Source organism: Balaenoptera ricei, chromosome 3, assembly GCF_028023285.1.
Source record: "Balaenoptera ricei isolate mBalRic1 chromosome 3, mBalRic1.hap2, whole genome shotgun sequence".
In the NCBI taxonomy this organism is placed as follows: domain Eukaryota; kingdom Metazoa; phylum Chordata; class Mammalia; order Artiodactyla; family Balaenopteridae; genus Balaenoptera; species Balaenoptera ricei.
The window spans coordinates 175,238,452-175,264,614 of record NC_082641.1 but is presented as its reverse complement, the minus strand read 5'-3'; the positions used below and the strand labels follow the sequence as shown (position 1 = coordinate 175,264,614).

Below are 26,163 nucleotides of genomic sequence, written 5' to 3'. Positions count from 1 at the left end.
CCCTGTGACAACTTCTTGCCCACAGGTGCTGGCCACGGACATGTCCAAGCACATGACCCTCCTGGCTGACCTGAAGACCATGGTGGAGACCAAGAAAGTGACCAGCTCGGGGGTGCTCTTGCTGGATAACTATGCCGACCGCATCCAGGTGCCCCCCTCCCCACACCGTATAGCGAGATTGGACCCTCCCCTCCCCCCTTAGGTCTGGGTTGCTGCCCTTCCCTCTGCTCCAGCTTCCAGGTTGCCCATCTTCCTGTCTCTTTTTCTCTCCTCTCCCATCTAACCCTTTCCAACTCCCACCTCTCCATCCCATCTCCCGCCATCTCCTCCAGTTCCCTCTTCCCTTTCCTCATCAACCCGTTTCCATGTCCCCCACACCCCTGTCTCCCCACCGCCTCTTTTCCCTTCCCTCCCTCTGCCCTTTGCTCATCAACCTCGTCTCATCTCTCCCCTTCTCTCCACCACTCATCGACCCTCTTCCCTCACCTCTTCTACCTTTCTCCATCTCCCCGCTACCCCTTCTCCCCTACTCTCCTTCCAAAGGGGAAGTAAGGAAGCCTGAGGCCTCAGACTAGGAGGGGGACACGGCCTCTGAAGGTCCCCCACCCCATACAGGTCCTACGGAACATGGTGCACTGTGCAGATCTCAGCAACCCCACCAAGCCGCTGGAGCTGTACCGCCAGTGGACCGACCGCATCATGGCCGAGTTCTTCCAGCAGGGCGACCGTGAACGCGAACGTGGCATGGAGATCAGCCCCATGTGCGACAAGCACACGGCCTCGGTGGAGAAGTCTCAGGTACAGTCTCCGCACCACTGGCAGAGAGCAGGGCGGGCCTCCTCACCCCACACCGGCCTGGAGCTCCAAAGGCCCAAGAGGGCCTAACCTGCCCGTACACAGTGTGAAGTTTGCCTTTGTCTGTTTTTTCCTTCTCTATCCTGATGGGAAATAGGCAACACTTTCTCCTCCACAAAACAATTGAACTGAGCCTCTGGACTCATAAGTTGTAGATTTGCACCCAGACAGTTGTAACTCATTTGTAGCAACTGCCATAACATCAGTAATAACACTTACCTGGCCCTTAGTTACAGACTTCATGTCCTTTCAGCCTCTCGGTTTCCCTATAACCTGGCCACTCATTTTGTGCCTGAGTTTTGGTGGATTTTGTTGTTGTTGTTGTTGTTGTTTTTTGGCCACGCCACGTGGCATGCGGGATCTTAGTTCCCTGACCAGGGATTGAACCCGTGCCCCCCTGCACTGGAAGTGCGGAGTCTTAACCACAGGACCACCAGGGAAGTCGCTTGGTGGATTTTGAAATGAAGTTAAGTGACTCGTCTTCATCACATGCCTTTTTAATTTAACGAAAGGGACAGAAACACAGTCTCGTAAAAGACAACACTGAAGTGTGACTATGAGAGCTTCTCACTCTTCCTGCTTCCAGCCTCCTCCCTGGTGAGACCTCCTCTTCCCGGTTCGGTGTGTATGCCCTTCCCATCCAGGGTTATGCACCCTCAACACTGCTGGCGTTTGGCGCTGGATCATTCTTTGTGGTGGGACCGTCCTGTGCATTGTAGGGTGTTGAGCAGCGTCACTGGCCTCCACTCACCAGATGCCAGGAACACCCTCCCCTTCCTGCGGTAACAACCAAAAATGTCTCCAAACACTTCCAAATGTTCCCAGGGCATGCACATAGCCCCAAACCCCTGATGAAAACCAGTTTTGCTTGTTTTATTATGTATTTATGTTCACAAGCAACTTAATAGCAATAGTTTGTGGGTTTAGCTTTTTTAAAAAATATAAACTGTATCAATATATACCTTTTTTGGGGGGTGGGGCAGCACCGCATGGCTTGCAGGATCTTAGTTCCCCGACCAGGGATTGAACCTGGGCCCTTGGCAGTGAAAGTGCGGAGTCCTAACTACTGGACCGCCAGGGAATCCCAATGTATACCTATTTTTATACAGCTTGCCTTTTCTTTCCAAAAATGACTTGGAGATCTGTCCACATTATTACACATAGATTAAGCTTATCCTTTTTCACTGCTATATAGTATTCCCACAGAGACAGATGGATAATGGTTTGTGTTGTGTAGTGATTGCTCTGTTGGTGGACATATAAGTGTTTAGTAGTTAGGAATTCACAGTGACTCAAACAGGATAAAGCTTTATTGATTTTTTTTTTTTCTCTTATGTAAGGAAAGTCTGGAGAAAGAGAATTTGGCTCTCTCTGGCTCCACATAGTTGGCAGGCACCCCAGAACTTTCAGTGTTTCTCTTCTATCATGCGAAGCTTGGGGCTTCTCTCCTCAGAGATGTCTCTTGTGGTCACAGATGCTGTTGAAGCTCCAGCCATTCCTCCCTGGAATGTCGGGGAACTAAGATCCCACATGCCGCACGGTGTGGCCAAAAAAAAAAAATAATAACTTAAAAAAATAAACTAATTCCCAACTGATGTATATATGGAGGTGTTACCAGTTTTTGTTTGCATCTCATACGCGTTTTTTTTTCTTTTTTTCTTATTTGTGCAAGAGTTTTTCCAGGGTGGCCCTGGAGAAGCAAGATTGCTGGGTCCAAGGGTATCAACATCTTTTATTTTTTTTATTTTTTGCCGCGCCACGCAGCATGCGGGATCTTTGGGACTTCCCTGGCGGCCCAGTGGTTGGGTCTTCACCTTTCAGTGTGGGGGTTGGTGTGGGTTCGATCCCTGGTCGGGGAGCTAGGATCCCACATGCCTCGTGGCCAAGGAACCAAGACATAGAACAGAGGCAGTATTGTAACAAATTCAATAAAGACTTTAAAAAAATTTTTTATTAGATCCCGCAGCATGGCGGTGCCATCTGCACCAGCAGATCCCTGGTTTATTCTTCCTTCTCCGTCCCTCAGGTGGGTTTCATCGACTACATTGTACACCCGCTGTGGGAGACGTGGGCTGACTTGGTTCACCCAGATGCCCAAGAGATCCTGGACACTTTGGAGGACAACCGGGACTGGTACTACAGCGCCATTCGGCAGAGTCCATCGCCACCACCCGAGGAGGAGCCCGGGGGACCAGGCCACCCCCCTCCACTGGATAAGTTCCAGTTTGAGCTGACGCTGGAGGAGGAAGAAGAGGAGGAGGTGTCCACTGCCCCAGGTGCAACTGAAGTGCAGGAATTGTCCACCGCCCAGGATGTGTTCCCAGCTGAGGAACCATTGGAGATCGATGGCCAGGACCAGTCTGCGGAGGCGGAGGTAGAGGAAATGTACTTGACCCAGCAAGCAGACTCAGCAGATAGTGTGGCTAAGGGTCAGGACGCGTCCACGCCCCCAGATGCATCTGTAGGCTGCAGCAGCCCCCCTGCCCTGTCTCCTGAGAGCCTCCCTCTGCCTGTCTTGAGGACCCCGCCCCCTCCAGAGGAGGACCCGGGCCTTCTGGGCCTCCCCTCCACGGCGGCCGAGGTGGGGGCCCAAAAAGAGGATCGGGCTGCCAAAAGGGCGTGCTGTGCCTGCACAGGAACATCGGGCGAGGATCCATCCACACTCCCAGCTCCTGGAGGGTGGGGGTCAGCTGGAGGCCCTACCTGAGCCTCGGCCTCTACACCCCGTTGGCCTCCCTGCCTCCCGCCACCACCATCACCCCCCCACCTCCTCCACTGCCTCAAAGACTCTTGGGCCTCCTGAGAAAAAAGAAAACAGAAAAGTGGGGTTTTTTCTCTTTTCTTTTTTTCCCCTTTCCCCCCACCCCCTCCCATGGGGCCTCTTTTTGGAGGTGGGGGCTGGGGAACAAGGGGCTGAGGTCCCGGAAGGGATTTTATTTTTGGAATTTTAATTGTTACATTTTTAGAAAAAAAAAACAAAAAAAACACAAAAAAACCCAGGATGAAACACAGCAACTGTAGATGCTCCCGTTCCCAGCTCCCCTCAGCCAGCTGCAACCCCCTCCCCCCGCTTCCCCCCCAGAGCCCCACGTTCCCCCTTCCCCCCCCCGCTTCCCCCCCCCTTCCCCCCTCCCGCCCCGCGCCCCAGGTTCCAGGCTCAGTCTTCCGGCCTCTTTGGTCTCTTCACCTGGTGTAGGGTCTCCCTCCAGACTTTTCTTCTGAATTTGGGAGGGTCTCTAGAACCCAGCCAGGAATAGCCATTCTGGGCGAGGCCTCTGGGGGCGGGGAGGGGGCGCCCCATGAGCTCTCTGACGTCCCCCCCAGAAGTCTTCAGCCTCATTTTGCACAAACCTGGCAATACTGACTTGGGGGACGGGCAGGGGGGAGACGGGGATTTTAAGGCTGCAGGGGTAGGGTGTTGGAGGGACATTCACACCACCCACCTGGGGTCTGAGGTTTGAGGAGGGCGTGATCCACCTCCCCCCTCCACTGGCCACCCCTTTCCCCTTCCAGTCTGGTTTCCGTTTGAATTTTCTCCGTTTGCGGGGGCGGGGGATGGCTTGGAGCCGCACCCCTCCTTCCAGCTGCTTCTCCTCTTGTTTCTGCCTTAACGATTCCCACGGCCATAGGAGAGGGGGTTGCAGTGGCTCCCACCTGCACCTTGGGTGGAGTAAGGCCAGGCCCAGAGTCCCCATCGTGGGCACAGCCCCCTCCCCAGCATCCTCCTGCCCCCCTCCCCGACTCTTTGCCCTAGGAGGAAGCAATAACGGTGTACCCCCACGCCCCCTTTCTGGGCAGCCCTTCCCACCCTGGCAGCCAAGGTCATCTCTCCTTTGCCCGCACCTTGCCAAGCCTCCCCCTCTACCCCTAGCTCCTCCCCCAAGCAATACGACAGACAGATGCAAGGCCGTTTTTCTCCAAGCCATGGGGGGCTGTTTGGAAAGAAAGACCCCCTCTTCCCCTTCCGCTCTGCCCCTCAGCCTGGCTCTGCAGCTGGGCAGGACCGGCCTCTCTCTCTCTCATTTCTCTCCCCTCCAGTTCGGAGCACACGGTACTGTAGCCCCCAGCTCCCCCGAGCCTTCCATCTGTCTGTCCTTCCCTGTGGGGAGTACCACCCGCTCCCACCCCCACGATGCTGTACAGGGTTCATTTTTGTAGTGAAAGTAGTTTCAGACCCAGCCGGCCACCGGAGTGGGCTTTTTTTTTTTTTTTTTGGTTTTCCTTCTTTCTTTGTTTTTTTCTTTCTTTCTTTCTTTTTTTTTGTACATACTGTAAGGTTGGTTTGTAAATTATTCTACAGAGGCAAAAAGGGAAAATAAACTTGCCCTTCCCCCGCTGACTCAGGGGAAGGAGGGGTTGGGGGTCTCCCGATGGGAGTCTCCATTCCTGCTGTATTATACAAACTGTACCATAGACCCCAGAAGTGTGGACTCAGCACTGTTGTTGAACGGCGAGTCATGTCATCAGAGAGGGTGAGGGAGGACTGGGCAGAACCTGCCCTTCCCCCGGCCCCAGGGCCAGTAGTGATCGGCAGCTGGGGACAGGGACCCCGGGGAGTGTGTGGGGGGGAGTCAGTACCCCCTTGAGCTGCTCCACTTTGATGATCAGTCAGTAGGTCTGCTGATCGATACTCAATCCTTCGATCTTGTCTCCAATTAAACCGAGGCTTTCACCCATCTTCCTGGCTGATGTGGCTTCCTTTCCCATCCTGTTTCTCAAGGTGTGTGTCTCTCTCGCTATCTGTCTGGGGAGGTGTGGGGAAAATGAACGGCCTCTGTCCCTGCCCCTTCCCAAGCAGATAGAACTTGAAGGGGGTGCAGACAGCTTGGCGGCAGGCAGCCCCCCGGCCTGGGCCAGGTCCAGGCACAGGGGCTGCAGGTTGTAAAGTGGAGGTTCAGACCACGCAGTTTTTAGAGGCCAGCAGACCCAGGTAAGCCTTGTTTGTCTCACGTGGAGCATATCTGATGCAACGCGGGTTCTCCTGGTACCACGAAGTCATTCCTGGAAACCTGACTGACCCCCACCTCCAACATCTGGTTGCCAGGTCATGATAAAAGCTCTTGGATCAAATTCTGCCCTGCAGACATTAAACTTGATTTATTAGCACAAGAGAATTTACATCTGTAAGTTCCATGAATTCTGGCCATGATAGTGTTGCAGCCCTCAGGCTGCATTAAAACAAAACCAAAACAAACAAACAAACAAACAAACTTGACTATCCTAAAGCCTGTGAACCTTATGATGTATATCAGGCAAGCTGAATCCTCCCAAGTTCACACAGGACCAGCTTGGGATTTTAGCTCTGTTTTTCCAACGAGTTCATACAAGATCGGGGAGCTAGTGAGTCTCAGATATTTTAACCAATCCACATATTTGAATACTGTTAACTCCACCCCTGGGTGCCCATTTTTCTAACCTTTATCAGCCTAATTAACAAGCCCCGATTTCACCAATAAAACGTTTCTGCCATTCATTATGCTAATTAGCAAAACTTCCCTTGTGAATAAAGATGAAGATGAAGGAAGTGTTTGTGACGCAGGTTTTCAGGTTAGAATACGAGCTGCCTCTGGTGTGTAATAAACAGAGATACACATGTACACACACAGTCCTTAAGTGGTTAAGCACAGTGGGACCGGTATATATTCACAGCATGTGTCTTCTGAAACAAAATGATGGCAGCTTGGGACTTCCCTAGTGGTCCAGTGGTTAAGAATCTGCCTTCCAATGCAGGGGATGCGGGTTCGATCCCTGGTCGGGGAACTAAGATCCCGTGTGCTGCGAGGCAACTAAACCCGCGTGCTTTAGGGCCCGAGAGCCACAACTAGAGAGCCCGCGTGCCGCAACGAAGAACCTGCACACCACAACTAAGACCCGACGGAGCCAAATAAAAAATATTGGAAAAAAAAAAAAAAAAAAAAAGATGGCAGCTTCCCTGGATCTGAGGATAGGCCGACCCACCTACTCTGCTATTTGTCTCTAGTGGCCAAGGACTGGTTTGGATCCCAGTTGTAGCTGTGTGACCTTGGGCGTGATCTCTCTGACCTGCAATTGTTTCATTTATAAAATGGGGTTAACAAAAGTTCCAGACTAGAGAGGGTGTCCAGTGAAACTTTCTATGACGATAAAAATGTTCTATGTCTGCGCTATCCAATAAGGCAGCCACTAGCCACACGTGGCTATTAAGCACCTGAAATGCGGCTAGTGCAATTGAACTGGAGTTTTAATTTTCCTTTACGTTAAGTAGCCACGTTTAGCCAATGGCTACTATATCTGACTGTGCAGTATTGGCACTTAAGCGAGAGAGTTAATGTAGAGGGTTTAATGTATACAAAGGTTCTCCTGCTTGACTTTGACTTAAAGATTCATAGTAGATATCCTGGGCCAGAGGAGCAGGGGCCAGCCTGGACCCAGGGGGGAGGAGCAAAGCTGAAAAACTAGGTAGAAGTTTCCAGGGTGGCTGGAATTCCAGGGTGAATTTTGCGCAAGAAGCAATGAGGAGACACAGTTGTTTTCCCGAGGGTGTTTCAAAGGGAAGCAGAGTCGGGGAAAGGGTGTTGGGCTGGGGGTCAGGAGGCGACAGTATCAATCCCAGCCTGCAGGGGTTAGGTGGGTGGCTCTGGGTGAGCCTTCTTGCTCTGGACCTCAGTTTTCCCAAGTGTAAAAGGGTAGGAGTGATGTCCCACATGCCTCCTGAGTTGGGACTTGGTGACAGTCTGAGAATGTGGGTCAAAGGATAGAGGTGGCATGTGACCGTCAACTGGCTCTTTAAAATTCTCCTGTTGGGGAGTTCATCTTTCCTCAGGGAAAGGTGGCCAAGGGCAGAGAAGCTGTGTAATCTGAACAGGACAGGGGGCCCTGGGAAGGGGTGGAGTCGGTTCATTCTTTGAAGTTGACATCAGCCACTTGCAGGCTTCAGGGGTCTGGGGCAAATGGCTCCACCTCGCCCAGCCTTTAGAGGGCTCTGCCCTATGCTAAACCCATTACTCAGATTATTTTATCAGCTTTCCAGCTGTTCTTGAGATATGTACTATCATTTTGCAGATGAGGAAACTGAGGCTGAGAAGTGATCTCACAGTGTTGAGAAAATTCAGGGAAATAAGGCAGGGATCTCACTTCACCCAATGACTGTTTGACAATGATAGCTGCCTGGTACTTTTATATTATTATCGCTATTTTAGTTCACATGCACAAAATCCTGAGATGTGGGTAATATTTCTCCCTCTTTTCTCAGCATAAAAATATATGGAAGTAAAATGAAAAGAAGACAGTTTTCTTTTTTCACCTATTGGCAAATAATGAAAAGATGGATCATCCAGGGGTAGGCAAAGCACTTTCATAGCTCGTTAGTGCTGGTAGAAATTAGCACATACAGCTTTCCAGGAGTGGTCTGACAATATTCATCAAAAACATAACTGTGCATGCATTTTGACACAAACGTTGCACTTGTAAAAATATTTATCCTAAAGAACCAGTTGGTGCTCGCTTCGGCAGCACATATACTAAAATTGGAACCATACAGAGAAGATTAGCATGGCCCCTGCCCAAGGATGACATGCAAATTCGTGAAGCATTCCATATTTTTGCAAATCAAAACTACAGTGAGGTATCACCTCACACCAGTCAGAATGGCCATTATCAAAAAATCTACGAACAACATATGCTGGAAAGGGTGTGGAGAAAAAGGAACCCTTTTGCACTGTTGGTGAGAATGTAAATTGATACAGCCACTATGGAGAACAGTACGGAGGTTCCTTAAAAAACTAAAAATAGAACTACCATATGACCCAGCAATCCCAATACTGGGCATATATGCTGAGAAAACCATAATTCAAAAGGACACATGTACCCCAATGTTCATTGCAGCACGATTTACAATAGCCAGGACATGGAAACAACCTAAATGTCCAGCGGGGCTTCCCTGGTGGCGCAGTGGTTAAGAATCCTCCTGCCAATGCAGGGGACACGGGTTCGAGCCCTGGCCCAGGAAGATCCCACATGACGCAAAGCAACGAAGCCCATGCACCACAACTACTGAGCCTGCGCTCTAGAGCCCATGCACCACAACTACTGAAGCTCGCGGGCCTAGAGCCCGTGCACTGCAACAAGTCACTGCAATGAGAAGCCCGCGCACTGCAACGAATAGTAGCCCCCGCCCTCTGCAACTAGAGAAAGCCCGCGCGCAGCAACGAAGACCCAACACAGCCAAAAATAAAAACAAATAAATAAATTTATTTTAAAAATGTCCAGGGACTTCCCTGGTGGCCCAGGGGTTAAGAATCCGCCTGCCAATTCAGGGGACACGGGTTCGAGCCCTAATCTGGGAAGATCCCACATGCCTTGGAGCAACTAAGCCCGTGTGCCACAACTACTGAGCCTGTGTGCTACAACTACTGAAGCCCACATGCCTAGAGCCCGTGCTTTTCAACAAGAGAAGCCACTGCAATGAGAAGCCCATGCACTACAACGAAGACCCAACACAGCCAAAAATAAATAAATAAATAACTTAAAAAAAAAATGTCCAACGATAGATGAATAAATAAAGATGTGGTACGTATATACAACGGAGTATTACTCAGCCATAAAAAGGAACGAAATTGGGTCATTTGTAGAGATGTGGATGGACTTGGAGTCTGTCATACTGAGTGAAGTAAGCCAGAAAGAGAAAAATATCGTATTTTAACGCATATATGTGGCATCTAGAAAAATGGTACAAATGAACCTATTTGTAGGGCAGGAATAGCGACGTAGACGTAGAGAACTGACATGTGGACACATTGGGCGAAGGGAAGGGTGGGATGAACTGGCAGATTAGGTTTGACATAAATACACTACCAGGAGTAAAATAGCTAGTAGGAACATGCTGTATAGCACAGGGAGCTCAGCTTAGTACTCTGTGATGACCTAGATGGATGGGATGGGGGGGGGGATGAGGAGGGAGGTCCAAGAGGGAGGGGATATAGATATATATACAGCTGATTCGCTTCATTGTACAGCAGAAACTAACACAACATTGTAAAGCAATTTTACTCCAATAAAAAAATTTGAAAAAAAAAAAGAACCAGTTGGATGAAAACCTAAAGTTGCAGGTACCAAATGCCCATTCTAGTGCTGGTCGGAATAGTGAAGAATTGTTAAGAACCCAGATGTCCAACACTAGGTAGTCATGAAATTATGCTTCCTGTATGATGGAGTAATATGCACTTACTAAAAACAATGAGGTGGGACTTCCCTGGTGGCGCAGTGGTTAAGAATCTGCCTGCCAATGCAGGGGACACAGGTTTGATCCCTGGCCCGGGAAGATCCCACATGCCGCAGAGCAACTAAGCCCATGCGCCACAACTACTGACCCTGCGCTCTAGAGCCTGTGAGCCACAACTACTGAGCCCTTGTGCCACAACTACTGAAGCCTGCACGCCTGGAGCCCATGCTCCACAAGAAGAGAAGCCACCACAATGAGAAGCCCACGCACCGCAACGAAGAGTAGCCCCCACTCGCTGCAACTAGAGAAAGCCCGTGCGCAGCAACAAAGACCCAACACAGCCCAAAATAAATAGATTAAAAAAATAATAATTAAAAAATAAAATATAATAAATATAAATAAATAAAAATAAAAACAATGAGGTGGGTCTATATTTATTGAAATGACAAGATGTTCACAATGAGAAGAGCAGGCTTCAAAATGTTCTGCATGGGTTTCCCTGGTGGCGCAGTGGTTAAGAATCCGTCTGCCAATGCAAGGGACACAGGTTCAAGCCCTGGTCGGGGAAGATCCCACATGCCAAGGAGCAACTAAGCCCAAGCGCCACAACTACTGAGCCTGCACTCTAGAGCCCACGAGCCACAACTACTGAAGCCCACGCGCCTAGAGCCCATGCTCCGCAACAAGAGAAGCCCCCGCTCTCAGCAACTAGAGAAAGCCCCTGCGCAGCAATGAAGACCCAAGGCAGCCAAAAATAAATAAATAAATAAAAATAAATTTTTTAAAAATGTTCTGCTTTATACCATCCTACATATGTGCATAGAAAAAGCAGTTTGTTCATCAAAATATTTACAGTCTCCAGCGAATGGATTAAAAGACACTGGTGTTTTCTGTTCTGTAGTCTTGGATGTTTTCTGAATTTTTGCAATGAACATGTATTACTTTCATAATCAAGGGGAAGTTATTTCATAATCAGAGGAAAGAAATAGCCAGTATTTGTTATCTGGGAGCCACAGAAGCATAGTAGATAAGCACACGGACTGTGGATTCTGGTCGCGACTCTGCCAGTTAATGACTGAGTTAGTTTGAGCAGATCACTTACTCATGCTGTGCTTCAGTTTCCCTCGCTGTAAAATGCAAATAATAACAGCTCAGGTTTGCCAGGCGATTACCATGTGCCAGGCACTGTTTTACATAAATTACTGCACTTAACTCTCCTAACAGCCCTGCTAAGTAGGTACTATTCTATAAAATGGGTCACAGGCGAGGAAGGAGGTAGGACTAGGCGTTCGAACCCCTGTGCGCCCCCCAGAGTGGGTCTGAGGAAATACAGCAGGCAGGAAGGAGGTAGGACTAGGCGTTCGAACCCCTGTGCGCCCCCCAGAGTGGGTCTGAGGAACTACAGCAGGCAGGAAGGTGCGCGGCGCGTAGACTGGGAAGAAGGCGTGCCAAGGTCGCGCGGGATATTTTCTTCCCCGAGCTACGATTGGTTGTCGTAGCTGTCATTAGCCAAAAAAGCAGCCAATGAGAGGCGCGGCCGCTGCGCTTTTCGAACGAGATGACTGAGGGAGCCGAGGAACTTGGACCGAGGCAGGTGCGACGAACCCTGAGGCGGGTGAGGGGCCCTGGCATCACTCCCTTCTTGAGAGTGACCCCAGCGCCGTTCCCATTTTCTTAGGGAGACCCCGGCGTCATCCCCCTTTCCTGAGAGTTACCCTAGCGTCATTCCTGCCGTGCTGAGGGGGACCCCAGCATCCTCTCGCCCTCCTGAAGTGAACCCTAGCAGCGTCTCTTCTTTCTGAGAGCGACGCCAGAGTCGATCCCACTTCTTTAGGGAACCCTGGTGTCAGGCCCCTTGCTGATGGGGCCCCAGCATTATCCTTCCTGAGGGAGACCGACCCTGGCCTCAACCCCTCTTCTTGAGGGGTCCCCTCCTATGTCATCCTTTCCTAAGGGGACCCCCCCAGGGTCATACTCCCCCCCTTCCTCAAGGGTCCCCGTATTGCTCCTCCTTCCTGAGAAGGGGTCTGGCATTGTCCCCTCCCTTCCTGAGAGTTTGTCGTCATTGCCATCCCCATACCCTGAAAGAACCCCTCATCCCCCTTCTCTCTCTGAGGGTAATCTCTTCCTCCCTTGCAATTCGAGAAGGACCCCGGCAAGGGCTTCGGTGGTCCCCGTACATGAGAAGTCCCAAAGCCCCCTCCTGCGCTTTCCTATCCCCAGCTGGGGAGAGGGAGAAGGCAAGGCTCAAATCACCCTCAAAATGTTTGGGGGCGGGGGAGCGAAACTAGCTGATAAAGGAACTCACCATGTCACATGAGAAGTTGTTTAAGGAACTGGGGCTGTTTCTCCTAAAATGGGAGCTGGAGGAAGGATCTAAAGCTGCCTTAAAATATTTATCAAGTGCTTCTCACAGCTCCTGACATCATCAGTAGGTACTTATTCAGCAACTGGATATGTGCAGGCTGTTACCTGAAAGAGGGATTACTCTGTTCCATGAAGTTCCAAGGTATCTGATGATAACAGGTAAAGAAAGGTCAAAAGGGCTTCTTGGGTTGAACTAAAATCGTAACAGGCTAAGTAGCTCTACTCTTGCACAGAGCTGGCGAAATCCACACCGTTGGAGAAGCATCTGCATGACCTCACCAATTCCATTTAATCTCACAAATGTTTATCATACATCCACTGTGACCAAGAATTCGTCTACTCAACGTTCAAATATGGGTGAAGCTCCTATTGTGTGCCAGTAAATAAAATGGTGAACAAGACGAAGAATAGAGGAATAATTATGAATACAAGGCAAAAAATACATTGTTTATGACTTCTGCAAGCTACTTTTTCCTAGAGCACTTCTCAGGGTTTCTGGTTGTACATTAATAAAATACAAATAACTGTCCACCCCTCACTGCCCTTGACCATAGGCTACAGGAGGACAGAAACCATGTCTTCTGCTCCCAGTTGTATCTACACAGGGTCTGGAATATGGTAGGCACTGAAATATTTGTTGTTCCCGCCTCATCTGTTCACTTGGTGAATCCTCAGAGGAACTGGGAGATGGTCAGAGACGGTGAAATATGATCAGTAAGGGAAAGACATGGGCTAGAAATGAAAGAGAATCCACCTGCGATAGCTGAGACTTAAGAAACACCAACTCCTTGGCTAATGCTATTAATCTTTCCTGACCCTGAAGCTGAGGGCAAGTGAAGGCAAAGAGGGAGCTGACGTCAGCATCGGGCTGCAGTTTCGAATTTCCCACAAATGTTGTCTAAATCAACTGAATAAATCCCAGGGGATCCTGGGATGTGTAGTCTGAAAAGTGTTCCTGGGTGTCCGGCTTAAAATTTGGTGTAACAAAATCAAAGTTACAACCCTGAGGTGTGGATTTGGTGCCGGTGCTCACAGGAGGGAGAGTCCTTGTTTATTTATAAAAATATAATTTTCCCAGAAGTTCTGAAGAATGCTGATTTTTTAAAAAATAGGAACAAGCCAAAATCAGGGCCTTCTACACTCTGGGGCTTCTCCAATCTCGCTCCTTTTCTTTTCTGGAAATAGTTCCGTTTTTTACCCAAAGGCCCGCAAGAGGGTGCTGCACTCCTTTTAGGCCACACTTCCTGTATCAACCCTGAGGGTCTTGGAGAGCTACAAAACCATCATAAAATAAGACAGGTGGGTTGGTGGAAGCACTGATTTTTTCACAGGTAATGAGAGCCAGTGAGGAATTTTAAGTAATGCAGGTATAGTACTACGAGGTAATAAAATGTTATCATTATCATTCTGACTTTGAAAACCTTAATAATTCAGATTAATGTTAGCATTTCAGATTTTTAGTACTTACCTCGTTCCTAGTCAATAATACTACATTGGGCTTCCCTGGTGGTGCAGTGGTTAAGAATCCGCCTGCCAATGCAGGGGACACGGGTTCAAGCCCTGGTCCGCGAAGATCCCACATGCTGCGGAGCATCTAAGCCCGTGAGCCACAACTTCTGAGCCCACGTGCCGCATCTACTGAAGCCCATGCGCTCTACAGCCTGTGCTCCACAACAAGAGAAGCCACCGCAATAAGAAGCCCGCGCACTGCAATGAAGAGTAGCCCCTGCTCGCTGCAACTACAGAAAGCCCGCGCACAGCAACAAAGACCCAACACAGCCAAAAATAATAAATATTTTAAATAATAATAACAATAATACATTTATTGTATTCTTACTGTGTGCCAGGTGCTAGATACTGTTACTATTCCCCACTTTACAGAGGAGGAAAATGAGGCCCAGAGAGGATCTGCACCTAGTAAGTGACAGATATGGGTCTCAAACCTAGTCTGTTTTCTCTATTCTTTTTTCTTTTAAATTTAATTTTCTTAAATTCTATCTATCTTCTGCAATACTGTATATTCTATCTTCTGCAATACTGTATATTCCCACTAACATTTATATTTTAAAACCAGGATTCCCAGTGTTCTCCTTACTTGTTGCAAGTAATAAATACTTCCTTCGCCCAATTAAAAAACAAACGCACCAGAATACACTCCCAAGGGAGAAGATAGTCCTTGAATTGAAGGTATGTTGTATTGCACAGATATTCTAGCATCCAGAACTACAGTGGCCTTCACAGAGCTGAAAGTTATCTTAGACATTGTCCAGTTAATTGAGTGGGAAGTTACTTGCTCATCATCACTATGAGTTCATCCTGTCTTTCACCTTCATCTTTGTTTTCTCTTTCTATACTGGAACTTCCCCTTAGCTTATAAACATGCTTTATCTTCTCAATCAAAAGCAAAACCGTAAACCCTCCCTGAACCCTTCATTCCTCTCTAGCTGTCATGCGTACTTTCTTTGCCTCTTCTCACCCAAATGTCTCAAAAGAGATGTTCCTTCTTTCAGCATCCTTCACTGATTCAGTGTTTATCTCCTCGGCAACAGTGCCTGTTCTAAGGAGGCACTCAATAAACATCTGCAGAATCTATTGCTTTACCCTCACAATTCTACCAAAATGGTTCTTAGTAAGCTTACTTTCCAATCGCCAAATCCAGCGAGCATTTGAAGGTCTCTTTCTGAACCGCTTTGTATTTAATAGTGATTCTTTTAAACTTTTTGTGCTCAAATTTTTCACCACTTGGCTTCTGTGACACTGTACATTTCTTAGTTTTTCTCATAATTTTCTGCTGTTGTGTTTCTATCGGGCCTTCTCTTACTTCCCTCTACTCCTTAAATGTTGTTTCTCAGAATTTGCCTTTAACCCATTATTCTTGTTCGACGCCAGTGTCTCAAAATGTGGTCCCTGGATGAGCAGCTTCAGCATCAACTGGGAACTTGTTAGAAATGCAGTTTCTTGGGACCCACCTATTGAATGAGAGACATCTAGAAAATTCAACACCCATTTATGATTTTAAAAAAGATGTAGCAAACTAGGTATAGGAGGGAGCTTCCTGAACTTGATAAATTTTCCAGCAAAACTTAAGGCACAGATTACAGAAAATGTTTTGGCAAGTATCAGAATTAATGGTGGAACATTAGAAGCAGTCACCTTATAGTTAGAAGACAGCTATGCCCACTATTACCATTACTAATCAAAATTGTATATAATGTCTTAGCTACTGCTGTAAGACAAGAAAAAGAAATGAGTTGTAGAACTATTGGAAAGATGACATTACACTATCATTATTTGTAGATGACTATCTGCTAAAAAAAAAAAAGATACTGGAAAGAAGCTGGCAGAAGATCAATACATCTATATCAACAACTTCCCCATAACAGAAGTATCAATTTAAAAGGATCAGTGAGTAAAGATCTCATTGACAAGAGCAGCAAGGCCTATAAAACTCCCATAAAACCCACTGCAAGCCCTTTGTGGAGAAATTATAAAGCTTTCCTGAAGGACAGCAAAGTCTTCACTAAATAGACAGATATACCAAGTTCATGAACAGAGAGACCTAATATAAAAATTGTTTTCTCCCCAACTGGATACTTTAATATATTATTATTTTTATTGATATTAGTATAGTATTTTTAAATAAATTTATTTATTTTTATTTATTATTTTTGGCTGTGTTAGGTCTTCATTGCTGCGTGTGGGCTCTCTCTAGCTGCCGCGAGCGGGGGCTACTCTCCGTTGCGGTGCGCGGGCCTCTCATTGCGGTGGCTTCTCTTGTTGCTCCTGGCAGGGAAGGAATCAAATGTTTCCTCTAAGCTGTTTGGAAGATCTGTGAAATCCCCAATAGTTGAGACCATCCTTCATTCTTCTTTTCTCCACTCCCCCAGCACGAACAGAGTTGACTCGCAGAAGAAAAGATCCAGGCCACATACTCTGTTCACACATATAGTTCAGAAGGAACCAGGCTGTTGAACCCTTTGCCTAAGAACATTCTCAAGAACCCCTTTGTCCCAGGCACCTAAATAAAATAAAAGGCTCAGTCTACGTTACTGAAGTGTATAAAGACGACCAGATGGACTTTCACGGCATTTGGAAGGCGTGCTAGGGATAGTCTGCCTTAAAATATAAACTGTTCGCATGTGCAGTTAACCTCAGGGAGCCCTAGGAGATGAGTCAAGGAGTTGGGTCACTGTCTGCAAAGCAGCTAAAAGTGATAGACAAAGTGAGCCCTGTGTGGCTTGCCCATGGGGAGAAAGATAACCTACATATCAAAATTCAACGGGCCGAGATAACAAACTGGTTTCAAATCCAAGCCCTAAATCAAAGACTTGAGTGCATTTCAGGAGAAGAGTCCTTTCTGTCCCACTGGTTCGAGACCTCCAGCTGAGAGCCCGGGTGGAAGACACTAGTTAGTTTGTTCTTTATTTTCAATGGAAAGTTACAGGGTTACTTATCAACAAAATGACTGTCCAGGGCAGCGATACCCAGTGGTTTCTATGTACAGGCCCATCCCCGGGGTCCACACCTCTGGAGGGGCCTCAGCCCCTGAGGCCTCAGTTAGCTCCTTCCCAGGCCTCCAAGAACCAATCACGAAGATGCAGGGAACAAAAACCAGCCTGTCCTCGGCACCTGCTTTCATCCCAAAGGGAGGCAGTGGCTGCTGGTGTGGGACCCAGGCCTGGTCTCGGGGTCGCAGGTGTAGGGGCCTCTCCCCGGGGGGCCCGTGCTTCCCGCACCCACCTCCCGGGCAGGCTCTCTTGGACATTCCTGGGACTACTCTGATGGGCTCACGGGTTCCCATTCTGGCCTTCTTTTCTTTCGAGTTGTCATTTTAACAATGAGGCATCCCAGCCTCCCATCCTGGAGGACAAGCATTTGCTCTGTAGCCTTTTCTTTTGTCCCTGTTTTTGTACAAAGACGACAATACTCTGGATTGGAACATTTTTTTGCCCGAGAAACAAAAGTGGCTCAACAGGTACAGTTCTGCTGGTCGATCTGCTTCCGGCAGGGCTCCATGGTGACAGCGACGCCAACCCCACTCCGGCCAGATGTCATGCAGGTCACCTCGCTCCAGGTGTCCGTGTCTGGGTCGTAACACTCCACGCTGTCCAAGAACGTGTGACCGTCGTAGCCTCCTGCAGGGAGAGCAGAAGGGATGGTTGTTCCCTCCGAGGGCAGGGGGAAAAAGAGGAGAAGAAACCACAAGATGCCTTCCTGCCAGGATTGGAGCCTGCCCCTAAAAGATGGGGTTAGGTAGGCCTCTCCACCCAGGCCCCCAACCCCAGGGCCTCACCGAGAACGTAGATTCTTCCCTGGTGCACAGTAATTCCCAGGGCGCTTCTCCGATGCTTCATGGGGGCTACGAAAGTCCACGTTTCTGTCTCCACGTCGTAGCGTTCCACGCTGTTCAGCTGGTCCTGACCATCGTAGCCCCCCGCAGCATAGATGCAGTTGTGCAGGACGCAGACTCCTAAGTGGTACCACGCAGAGAGGGTGACTCCGGGGCCTGGCCCTGCGGGCCCCAGCCACCACCTTCTTGGGTGGGGGGACCCTCCCCTCCCCCTTCTCCCCTCTCCCGAGTGACCCTTTAGAAACAAAGCCGGGAGAGAAGAGCATGGACTCTATCAGAATCTAGCTCTCCCGTGTGTGCCACGGGGTTTAAGGCTGAAACAGGAGGCCTGGCCGAGTTTCACGCCCAGGGGTGGGAGGGTGTTCCTCTTCTCTCCCCTCCCCGCAGCCCCTGCGCACCTGCCCCACTTCGGATGGTGTTCATGGGTGTGATCATTCGCCACTCGTTTCTCTCTGGGTAGTAACACTCGGCTGAGTTAAGGCGGTTCGTCCCGTCAAAGCCCCCGACCGCGTAGAGTAGACGGTTGAGGACAGCCACTCCCACCCCGATCCTTCGCGTCAGCATTGGGGCCACCAAGTGCCACTCATCCCGCTCTGGCTCATACCTGCAACGACATAATAACAATGACAACAGCAACCACAGCTGACCTGGAACACTGACCCCCACTGATATTCTGCTACGTCTTTAGGCACTTGAACTCTTTAATTCTCACAAGGATTCCCCAAAACACAAGTTATCAGTAGGTCCATTTTCCAGATGAGGAAACTGAGGTTCACAGCCACCATCTGCTCAAGGTCACATGCACATCTGTTGGACCCCAATGGCTCCGTCATACCACTGCCTGTGCTGAGTGTTATGTGTGTTACCTCACCAAAGCCCCACGCAGCCTGGTGGGGAAAGGAGTCCTCGCTATCGTCCCCCACCTCACAGATGACAAGACGGAGGCACAGAGAGGTGAGGTGGCATGCCCATGGTCACCCAGGAAGTGGCAGACCTGGGGTCTGATCCAGCTCTCTTGGACACCAGAACCCCAGTCCTAACAACTAGGCTACCGCCTGGCATGGTTCTTCTCAAAGTATGATGCTCAAAGACGGAGTAACCACATGTCCCAGTTGGCCCAGGCACTTCCAGTTCAGGCCTGCGCTCTGGGAATAATTCATAGGGCCCCTTTTTTTCTCGAAAGTGGGCTGCTGAGGGTGATGCATCATCTCATCATCCTATTCACAGACCGTGTACATTAGAAGCCTCTGGGGTGTTTGTTTAAAATTCCTACTCCCCAGCCTCACTCCAAATCCACCAATGCCAGATCTCCAGCATCCCCTGTGGTGGGCCGGGGAGTTTGCTTTAACAAGTTCCAGGTGAGAACTGTATTCTGGCTCACACCTCTGGAAAACAAGAAGGCAGAGGACTAGGCTATAGGAGAGTCAAAAGCCCAAAATACTTGGCCTCTAAACACAGGGTCGCCACGCACAGTTGTGCAGACTGTGTACTGCACAAGGGCACCACATCTAAGGGGGGAACCTACCATGTAACAGGCCTCATACATATGTTTATTACAACAATTTGTTGACAGATGGCAGTGAGGTGTCACGTTTTAACAAAATTAGCATATTACAACAATTTCAAACTGATGGAACTTTTTCCAAAGCTGCACAAAGTTGCTGTGTGCATTTGTGGTGGCCCTGTAAACAGTTCCTAGGCCCAGACACATCATCCAAGGTCATGACCATAAATCTTCCAGGAGTTTAGCTTCACCTTGAGGCTTCCACTCCCTGAAGGCAAGGCACAGAGAAAAGCACTCAACAACAGGGGGAACCCCCAGATCCCAATGGCTTGGGAACCCTTGGAGCCCACCCCTCCAGACGCCGCCACTCACCTCTCCACACTGTTGTGGTGGATACAGCCATGGGAGCCGCCGACAGCATAGATGTGCCCATCGATGACCCCAACCCCGATTCGGTTTCGAGGTACGCTCATGGAGGCGCAGGGCGACCACTGGTTGGTCATGGGGTTGTAGCAGTCCAGGGCGCTGGAGTCGGTGTTGCCGTCGGGTGAGTTGTTCCGGCCACCCACGGCATACAGCAGCCCACCTACCACACAGCCTGCCAGCCCGCTCCTTGGCACCTGCAGGTCCGCCAACCGGAGCCAGGTGCCATCACTGGGGTTGTAGGCCTCCAAGTAGCTGAGTGACTGGCGGAAGTAACCGCCGGCCGTGTAGATGAGCCGGCCCACCTTGGGCGCCCGGCAGGGCATCACCTGTGTGGGCTTGTGCAGGGTGAGCTCCTGGAAGATCTTCACCAGGTAGTCCTTGCAGCGGGAGTCCGACTGCAGGATCTCGCACTTCTGCAGCTGCATCTGCAGGAAGTGGGGTGTGAGCGAGTGGCAGCGCACAGCCCGCAGCAGCGCCTGCACGTAGAAGCGCCGCTGCTCACAGTCGTACTTGACCCAGTTGATACAGGCGTGGAAGACCTCGGACTCGCAGCGCACGTTCAGATCGTCCCGGCTGATGAGGGTCACCAGCTGGCAGTGGGACAGGTTGAAGAACTCCTCTTGCTTGGCCACCTGCAGAGGGCATTTGTGTGACGGCCTGACTTACATGTCTCTCTCCACCTCCCCACCCCCCCAGCCCGCCCTTCAACAGTGCTATGACCTTGGACAAGTCACTCAACCTGCCTCTGACGATCTCAGTTTCCTCAGGTGTGAAACGGGGATTTGAACAGTATGAACCTCACAGTTTGTGAGGATCAAATGAGTTACATTACATGAGCCAAGCATGTAGTGCATAAGTACTCAGGTAAATGGGCAAAGACACAATGTATCATGTACGTTTTTGGATGATTTTGTATTTGAACTATAAGAACATTACCCTTTTCTTTTAAGGAAATTACTTTTCAAAATAGCAGACAGACTACAAAGGCAATAGCAATAGAATATTCTAGAAAGAAAAAAAAGTTCAGCCTCGAAGAAAACAGCCTGAGTTGCAATTTCAGCCCATTACTTTCTAACCGTGTGACTTTGGGCAAAGACCTGAAACATTCCAGGTCTTGGTTTTCTTCCTCTATAAAAAGGGGATTAAATTAGTAGCTATCTCATAGCAGGGCTACTCCTAGGGTAAATATTTCTTGCCAGGCACTGGTCTATATAAATAATTTCAGTCACTCCACATAAGCGGGTTACCAATTTTCTGGTACCCCCAAGCCCATGCAACCTCTTGAAACCAATGCTGTGCAGGTCAGTGGGAGAGCCTTGCTCTTGGACCACCTTCCTGGAAGCCACAGGCCTTAGGACTAACGCCAGAGCTTCTTGGGGCATCTGGTCAACCCCCAAGGTGGTAGAGAAGAAGAGGAGTGGCGATCAGGGTAGTGTCCACCCCAGCTGGTCCCAGCCACTGGAGGATGACTTTGAAAACTTCCAAGAAGACATTCCAAAGCATACCTCCTCCTAGGAGAGCTGGGAAGATTCAGTGATTTAAAGGATGAAAATCACTTAGAACAGGGGCTGGCTCACAGCAAGTGCTCAACAAGTACTTATTTTGTCTATTCACAACGTCCTCCACTTAAAAACGAAAATGAAACAAAGAATAGTGCAAGAACAACACTTCGTGGACCAAAGAAAACATGTGTAAGGGTCATACTTGCAGTCAACAGCATGTCATGGGTGTTCAATAAATACTGGCTGACTGACTGAAAGGTCAGGCCCTGCTCAGCACACCAGAGTGGAATTGGCAACATATTCACTGCACCCTATCCCCACCTTTAACCCCAGAGAGACCAGGGAGCCCAGAAACCCATGAAGCCCTCACTTTCCTCGTTGTTTCCCAGAGTTGCCCCAGATATGTAGACTAGGAAACCAGAACCCCATTTTTCTCCAGCTCCTTGCCTTGACCCTTCACATCTTAAGGAGAGACAGTGATGACCACCTGTCTGTTCCCAAGCCCTTGCTCCACGTCCCCTCCCTTTGCTCACCTCCCCAAAGTGCATGTAGATGTACTCTCGGGCACGCTGGTGCAGCTCGGTACAGCCGATCTGCTCGGCGAAGTTGGCGATGCCAATGGCGTTGCTGGGATCCAGCTGCTGCACCAGGAAGTCGCTGCAGGCGCGGACCACGCTGTCAATCTGGTACATGACGGCACCGTTCATGACATGGAGCACACACTTCTCACCCATGGAGATGGAGGCCGTGTAGGCGAACTCAATGAGGCGCTCCATGACCTTGGGGTGGATGCCCTCAATGGACACCACCTCCATGCCCTGCTCCCGCAGCCCATTGGTGAACATGGCCTTGAAGACGGGGCTGGATGAGGCCAGCACCACCTTGTGGGCCATGAACTGGGCGGCTGGTGCGTCCTGGTACTTGACCTGCAGTGTGACATCACACAGCTGCTGGCTGAGCCGCAGTTCGTTCATGATGCCGAAGGCCTGCTTGGTGTGATCCTCCAGGGTGTAGCTAAAGGTGCGGTTGCCGTGCTGGGAGGGCGTCACCTCGGCCTTGCACTCGGTGGAGGCGTACATCACCGTGTCCCCTGCCCCCTCAGGGCGCTGTGACCTCAGGGGCAGGAATTGGGTGTGGGCCCCAGCCCCACTAGGCCCGGGTTCCAGCTGCATGGGGTTCCAGGTGACAAGGGACAACACCACCACTGGCACTCAGGGGCCTGGAGGAGGGAGAGCACAGGGCTGGGGGGAGGGCCTGGGGCCAGGCCTTCTTTCCTAAGATAAAGTAACTCCTAGACCAGTTTTCCCTCCTAAGCACAGGTGAAGCATTGTGCATTTGTGCTCCCTAACTGCCCCATGGCCTCACCAGCCCAAGGGTCCATCCTAAATCATAGGTCAGATGGTGACCCTCCCCTGCTCAGAATCCCCCTACAACTCCCTGTGGCATGAAGAATAAAACCAAACTCGTCAATGGCTTGCAAAGCCCTTCACAGTCAGCTCCTGTCCACCTCTGCCCTTTGCTCATTCTGTTCCAGCTCTCTGGTGGCCCCTCCCTTCCTAGGACATGTTCAACTCACTCCTTCATTCACCTCACCAACATTTATTGAGCACCTACTGTGTGCCAGGCACTGTTCTAGGCACCGGGGACACAGCAGTGAGCAAGACAGGCATGCACTGTGTCCCGCTGGAGCTGACACTGAGGAGGGAAGGGCCATAAGTAAAATAAGCAAGACTGGAGCAGAAACTGGGGTTATGAAGAAAATGACAACAGCATTGGGACAGTGTGATGTGGGGGCAGTTTTTTTAAAATCAAGTAGTCCAGGCCTCTGTTGGAGCTGAGACCAGAAGGGTGAACGTATGAAGAAGCTGGGGGTGGGAGTCAGTTTTCCAGGCAGAGGGAACAGCAAGTGCAAAGGCTCAGAGGCAGAATGATGAGAGACAATCTAGAGAATCAGGGAGGAGTGTAATGAGAGAGACTGACTAGTGAAGGGAGGCTTTCGGTGAACCCTGTGGAGTCTGGAGGGCCAGAGCATGAGTTATGTTTTGAAAAGTCCTGCGGGGAGTGGGGGGGCTGGTGGTGGATCTGCAAGAGGCTCCCTGGGTTCTTCATCTTATCTTTCTCTGGGCGCGACTCAGAGTCACCTCCTCCCTGTTTTATTTCCATCACAGCACTTGTCAGCAATGGAAAGGAGCTCCTTTTCTTGCTTGTTGAAGGATGGCCTGTCCCTCTGGCCCTGAGCCCCAGGCTTCAGAGGGCAGGTAGACCTGTGTAGGTCAGGGTTATGCCCACCCTCTCATGTGCCTCCCCTGCATCCTGCCTGGGGCCTGGCACCCCGCAGGAGTCAGTAAGCTGTGGCTGGCTGACTGCCCACTCCACTGTCCCTGCCAGAGCACCCTCCTCCACCGGGCCCTGGATGCCGCTTGGCCGCCTCTCCCCAGCCGAGGCCCAAGCCTGCCTCTCGGTCTTTGGCCAATGGGTCAACGGTGCCCCCTGGGCACCGGGCACTTCCCCCCAAGAAGCGGTAAGTGGAGGACTGCGCATGTCACGCCTGAGCCGCCAAGGCCTGGAGAAGGGAGGAAGTAACCCCGCCGCGGCCTCTCCACTGCCAGCCCCGGGGCACAGACCAAGCCCCCCAACGCCCCGGGGTCCCCGGGCCTCCGTCCGAGGGACGCTCCCTGGGCCTCTCGCTCGGCTTGCGTCGCTCCCGGGCCACCCCGCGAGTCGCGCCGTCCAACAAAAGGATAGGACTCGAGCCGCGCCCTCCTGGCCCTCCGCGGAGCCGCGGAAACCCCGAGACCGGGCCCGCATCTCCCGGTTCTCCGGCCCCCGGGCACGGCCGCAGGGCGCTCACGGCCCGCGGCGCCCTCAGCCCGGGCGCAGGCCGCCCCACTCACCCCGCCATGGCCGCGCTCGGGCTCCGCCTCCGTCGCCCAGGCCCGGGCGCCTCCATCGCAGTGCGCAGGGGGGAGGCGCGGAACGCGCGCAGGTCACCATGACTAAGCAGAGCCGGGCGCCGGCCGTGTCAGAATAAAAGTCCCCGCGGCCCCAGGCCTCCCGCGGCGGGGCCGCTCCCCCTCCCCCGCCCACGCTAGCTGTCGCCCTGTTGCGCAGCCCCAGCGCGGCGACCACAGCGCCGGTCATTGCGGCGGGACCAAGGACCGCAGCGCAGCCAGCCGCGTGGTCGGAGCCGCGGAGAATCAGAGCCCCAGGTTCGAGGCCCAGCGCTTCCCCGCACCAGGGATCAGTGGACACCCCTCCCCGCCGCTGCCACCGCCGGCGCGCTCACCTGCGTCTCTGCGTAGCCTCCGCTGCTCTCGCCGCGGGGTGGGGATGCCAGGGGCGCGGCGGTGGCTCCGGGGACGGTGGTGCCACACGCGCACCGAGCTTCCGGGAAGCCCGAGGGGCCGTGGCCCGGTCGGGCGCGGCTCCCGCCTAACCTTCACTGTCAGGGTCCCGCGGGCGCTTCCGCCGTCTGGGGGGCCTCGGCTTCGGGGCGGCGGGGCCTGTGGGATTGCGGCCGTCGAATGGGGGGCAGCCTCGGGACGCCCGGGAAGGAGGCGGGGAGAGGGCGCAGCGGGGAAGGAGTCGCGATTCCCCGCCCTTCCCGCAGCTGCCCGGCGCTCGTGAGCGAGGAATGGGGCGTCGGGCGAGGGCGCACGGCCAAGCCCACCCGGCCCGTCCCTCCTTCGCAGCCCCTTCCATCCGCCGGGTTTCGTCGTGTCAGCGCAGGTCTGCTCTCCACGACCTGTTCTCCCTTTAACTCCACACAGTGCAGGCCTCACATTAAGGCGGCCTCAGGATCCAGCCAGAATTGTCTGCCTACTTGGATTTGCATCGTCTTTATTTTTTATCTCCAGTCTGGAGGCGCGTGGAGCTCGCGGTCGGGCATTCGAACAACGGCTCTGCCACTCTCTATCTCTGTGCTGGTGGGCCCATAATTTAACCTCTCCATGCTTCAGTTTCCTCCCTGTAAAATGTTAATACCTGCTAGGTTATCGGGAGAACTAAATGAGAACGCTAGGGCCTAATAAATATGGATTGTTATTTTTCATGGCAAGTGATACTGAGTTTGCTGTTTGTGATATAAAGTTAGTTTTTAAGTAAATGTATTTAAGTTTTTTAAAAAGAGTCCATCTATATGAAACACTAGGCTGAACAGATGTTGGTCTAAGAAAGGATTACACCCACTTCCGGGGTGAACCTGGAAGATTCAGCCTCCCTGCCCAGGGTCTGGGATTAATCCAGTGTCCGAGGCTGGAGTGGGGTTCTTCCCCCCTCCTCCCATTCCAGTTGCGTGAAGCTGCAGTTCTGGGTAGCTCCAGAGGGGGCGCAATAGCATAGCCGGCAAATACTGTATAGGGAGTGACTGAGACTGTGGGGAAACCCGCACCCTCCTCCACAGGCCGAAAGAAACCTCCGGTATCTCAAAATAACATCTACAAGCCCTGTGACCCAGCAGTGCCACGTGTAGAAATTTATCCAAGGTACACTGGCACAGGTGCAGGAGGATGTATGTACACAGATGTTTATTGCCACACTGTGTATAAAGGCAAGGTGTTGGACTCAACACGTGTCCCTCCCTAGGGCCCTGGTATAATAAGTGGTGGTATGTCTATGCTGTGAAATACCATGCAGCCAGTGAAAAGAAGCAAGACATGTTTACCTCAATTTTTTTTAATGTGGAAAAAAATAAGTTCTATGAACTGAATTGTGCCCCCCCCACCATCATCATATTTTGAAGCCCTAACCCCCAAGGTGATGGTATTTGGAGATGGGGATTTAGGAAGGTAATTAGGTTTAGATGAGGACATGAGGGTGGGGCCCTCATGATGGCATTAGTGCCCTTATCAGAGGAGACACCAGGGAGCTTGCTCTCTTTCTCCACCATGTGAGGACACAGCCAGAAGGCAGCTGTCTACAAGCCAGGAAGAGAGCTCTCACCAGAACCCAACCATGCTGA

General features: G+C 51.0%; 2 protein-coding genes, 1 long non-coding RNA gene and 1 other non-coding gene across 8 annotated transcripts in view; 3 read left to right on the top strand and 1 right to left on the bottom strand.

The window, feature by feature from the left end:
• Positions 1-5,531, top strand: part of PDE4A (phosphodiesterase 4A) — a 28,918-nt gene extending 23,387 nt beyond the window's left edge. For all 3 annotated transcript variants that reach the window (XM_059918438.1, XM_059918440.1, XM_059918439.1), the window contains exons 13-15: positions 26-148; positions 616-798; positions 2,882-5,531. In XM_059918438.1, coding sequence (XP_059774421.1) covers positions 26-148; positions 616-798; positions 2,882-3,562 — 987 coding nt within the window. In that variant the 3' untranslated portion in view covers positions 3,563-5,531. The remainder of the gene's footprint in view (positions 1-25; positions 149-615; positions 799-2,881) is intronic.
• Positions 5,532-8,330: 2,799 nt separating this feature from the next.
• On the top strand, positions 8,331-8,437 carry LOC132364246 (U6 spliceosomal RNA). The gene has a single exon (XR_009502785.1). It is a non-coding gene; the product is annotated as a U6 spliceosomal RNA (small nuclear RNA).
• Positions 8,438-16,817: 8,380 nt separating this feature from the next.
• Positions 16,818-24,835, bottom strand: KEAP1 (kelch like ECH associated protein 1). Of its 3 annotated transcripts, none has more exons than XM_059918423.1 (6): positions 24,490-24,835; positions 21,737-22,422; positions 19,648-20,333; positions 18,170-18,375; positions 17,715-17,891; positions 16,818-17,556 (listed from the first exon to the last, which is right to left on the bottom strand). In XM_059918423.1, exons 2-6 carry the CDS (start codon positions 22,373-22,375, stop codon positions 17,390-17,392), a joined length of 1,875 nt encoding a protein of 624 aa, XP_059774406.1. In that variant the 5' UTR covers positions 22,376-22,422; positions 24,490-24,835; the 3' UTR covers positions 16,818-17,389. The 3 variants fall into 3 exon arrangements, with proteins under 3 accessions (XP_059774406.1, XP_059774404.1, XP_059774405.1); XM_059918421.1 differs by lacking the exon at positions 24,490-24,835 and adding an exon at positions 24,098-24,199; XM_059918422.1 differs by lacking the exon at positions 24,490-24,835 and having other exon boundaries at positions 21,737-24,088.
• LOC132363065 (uncharacterized) lies at positions 24,153-25,260 on the top strand. Its single transcript, XR_009502541.1, has 2 exons — positions 24,153-24,412; positions 24,974-25,260. It is a non-coding gene; the product is annotated as an uncharacterized LOC132363065 (long non-coding RNA).
• The last annotated feature ends 903 nt before the right edge of the window (positions 25,261-26,163 follow it).

What these genes read in the sequence shown, in the direction of transcription:
- KEAP1 (XM_059918423.1), bottom strand. Translation starts at nt 22,375, where the DNA reads ATGCAGCTGGAACCCGGGCCTAGTGGGGCTGGGGCCCACACCCAATTC. An exon ending in TCTACATGCACTTTGGGGAG is followed by an intron (nt 20,334 to 21,736) that starts GTGAGCAAAGGG and finishes TGCCCTCTGCAG; the next exon opens with GTGGCCAAGCAAGAGGAGTT. An exon ending in CACCACAACAGTGTGGAGAG is followed by an intron (nt 18,376 to 19,647) that starts GTGAGTGGCGGC and finishes ATGTCGTTGCAG; the next exon opens with GTATGAGCCAGAGCGGGATG.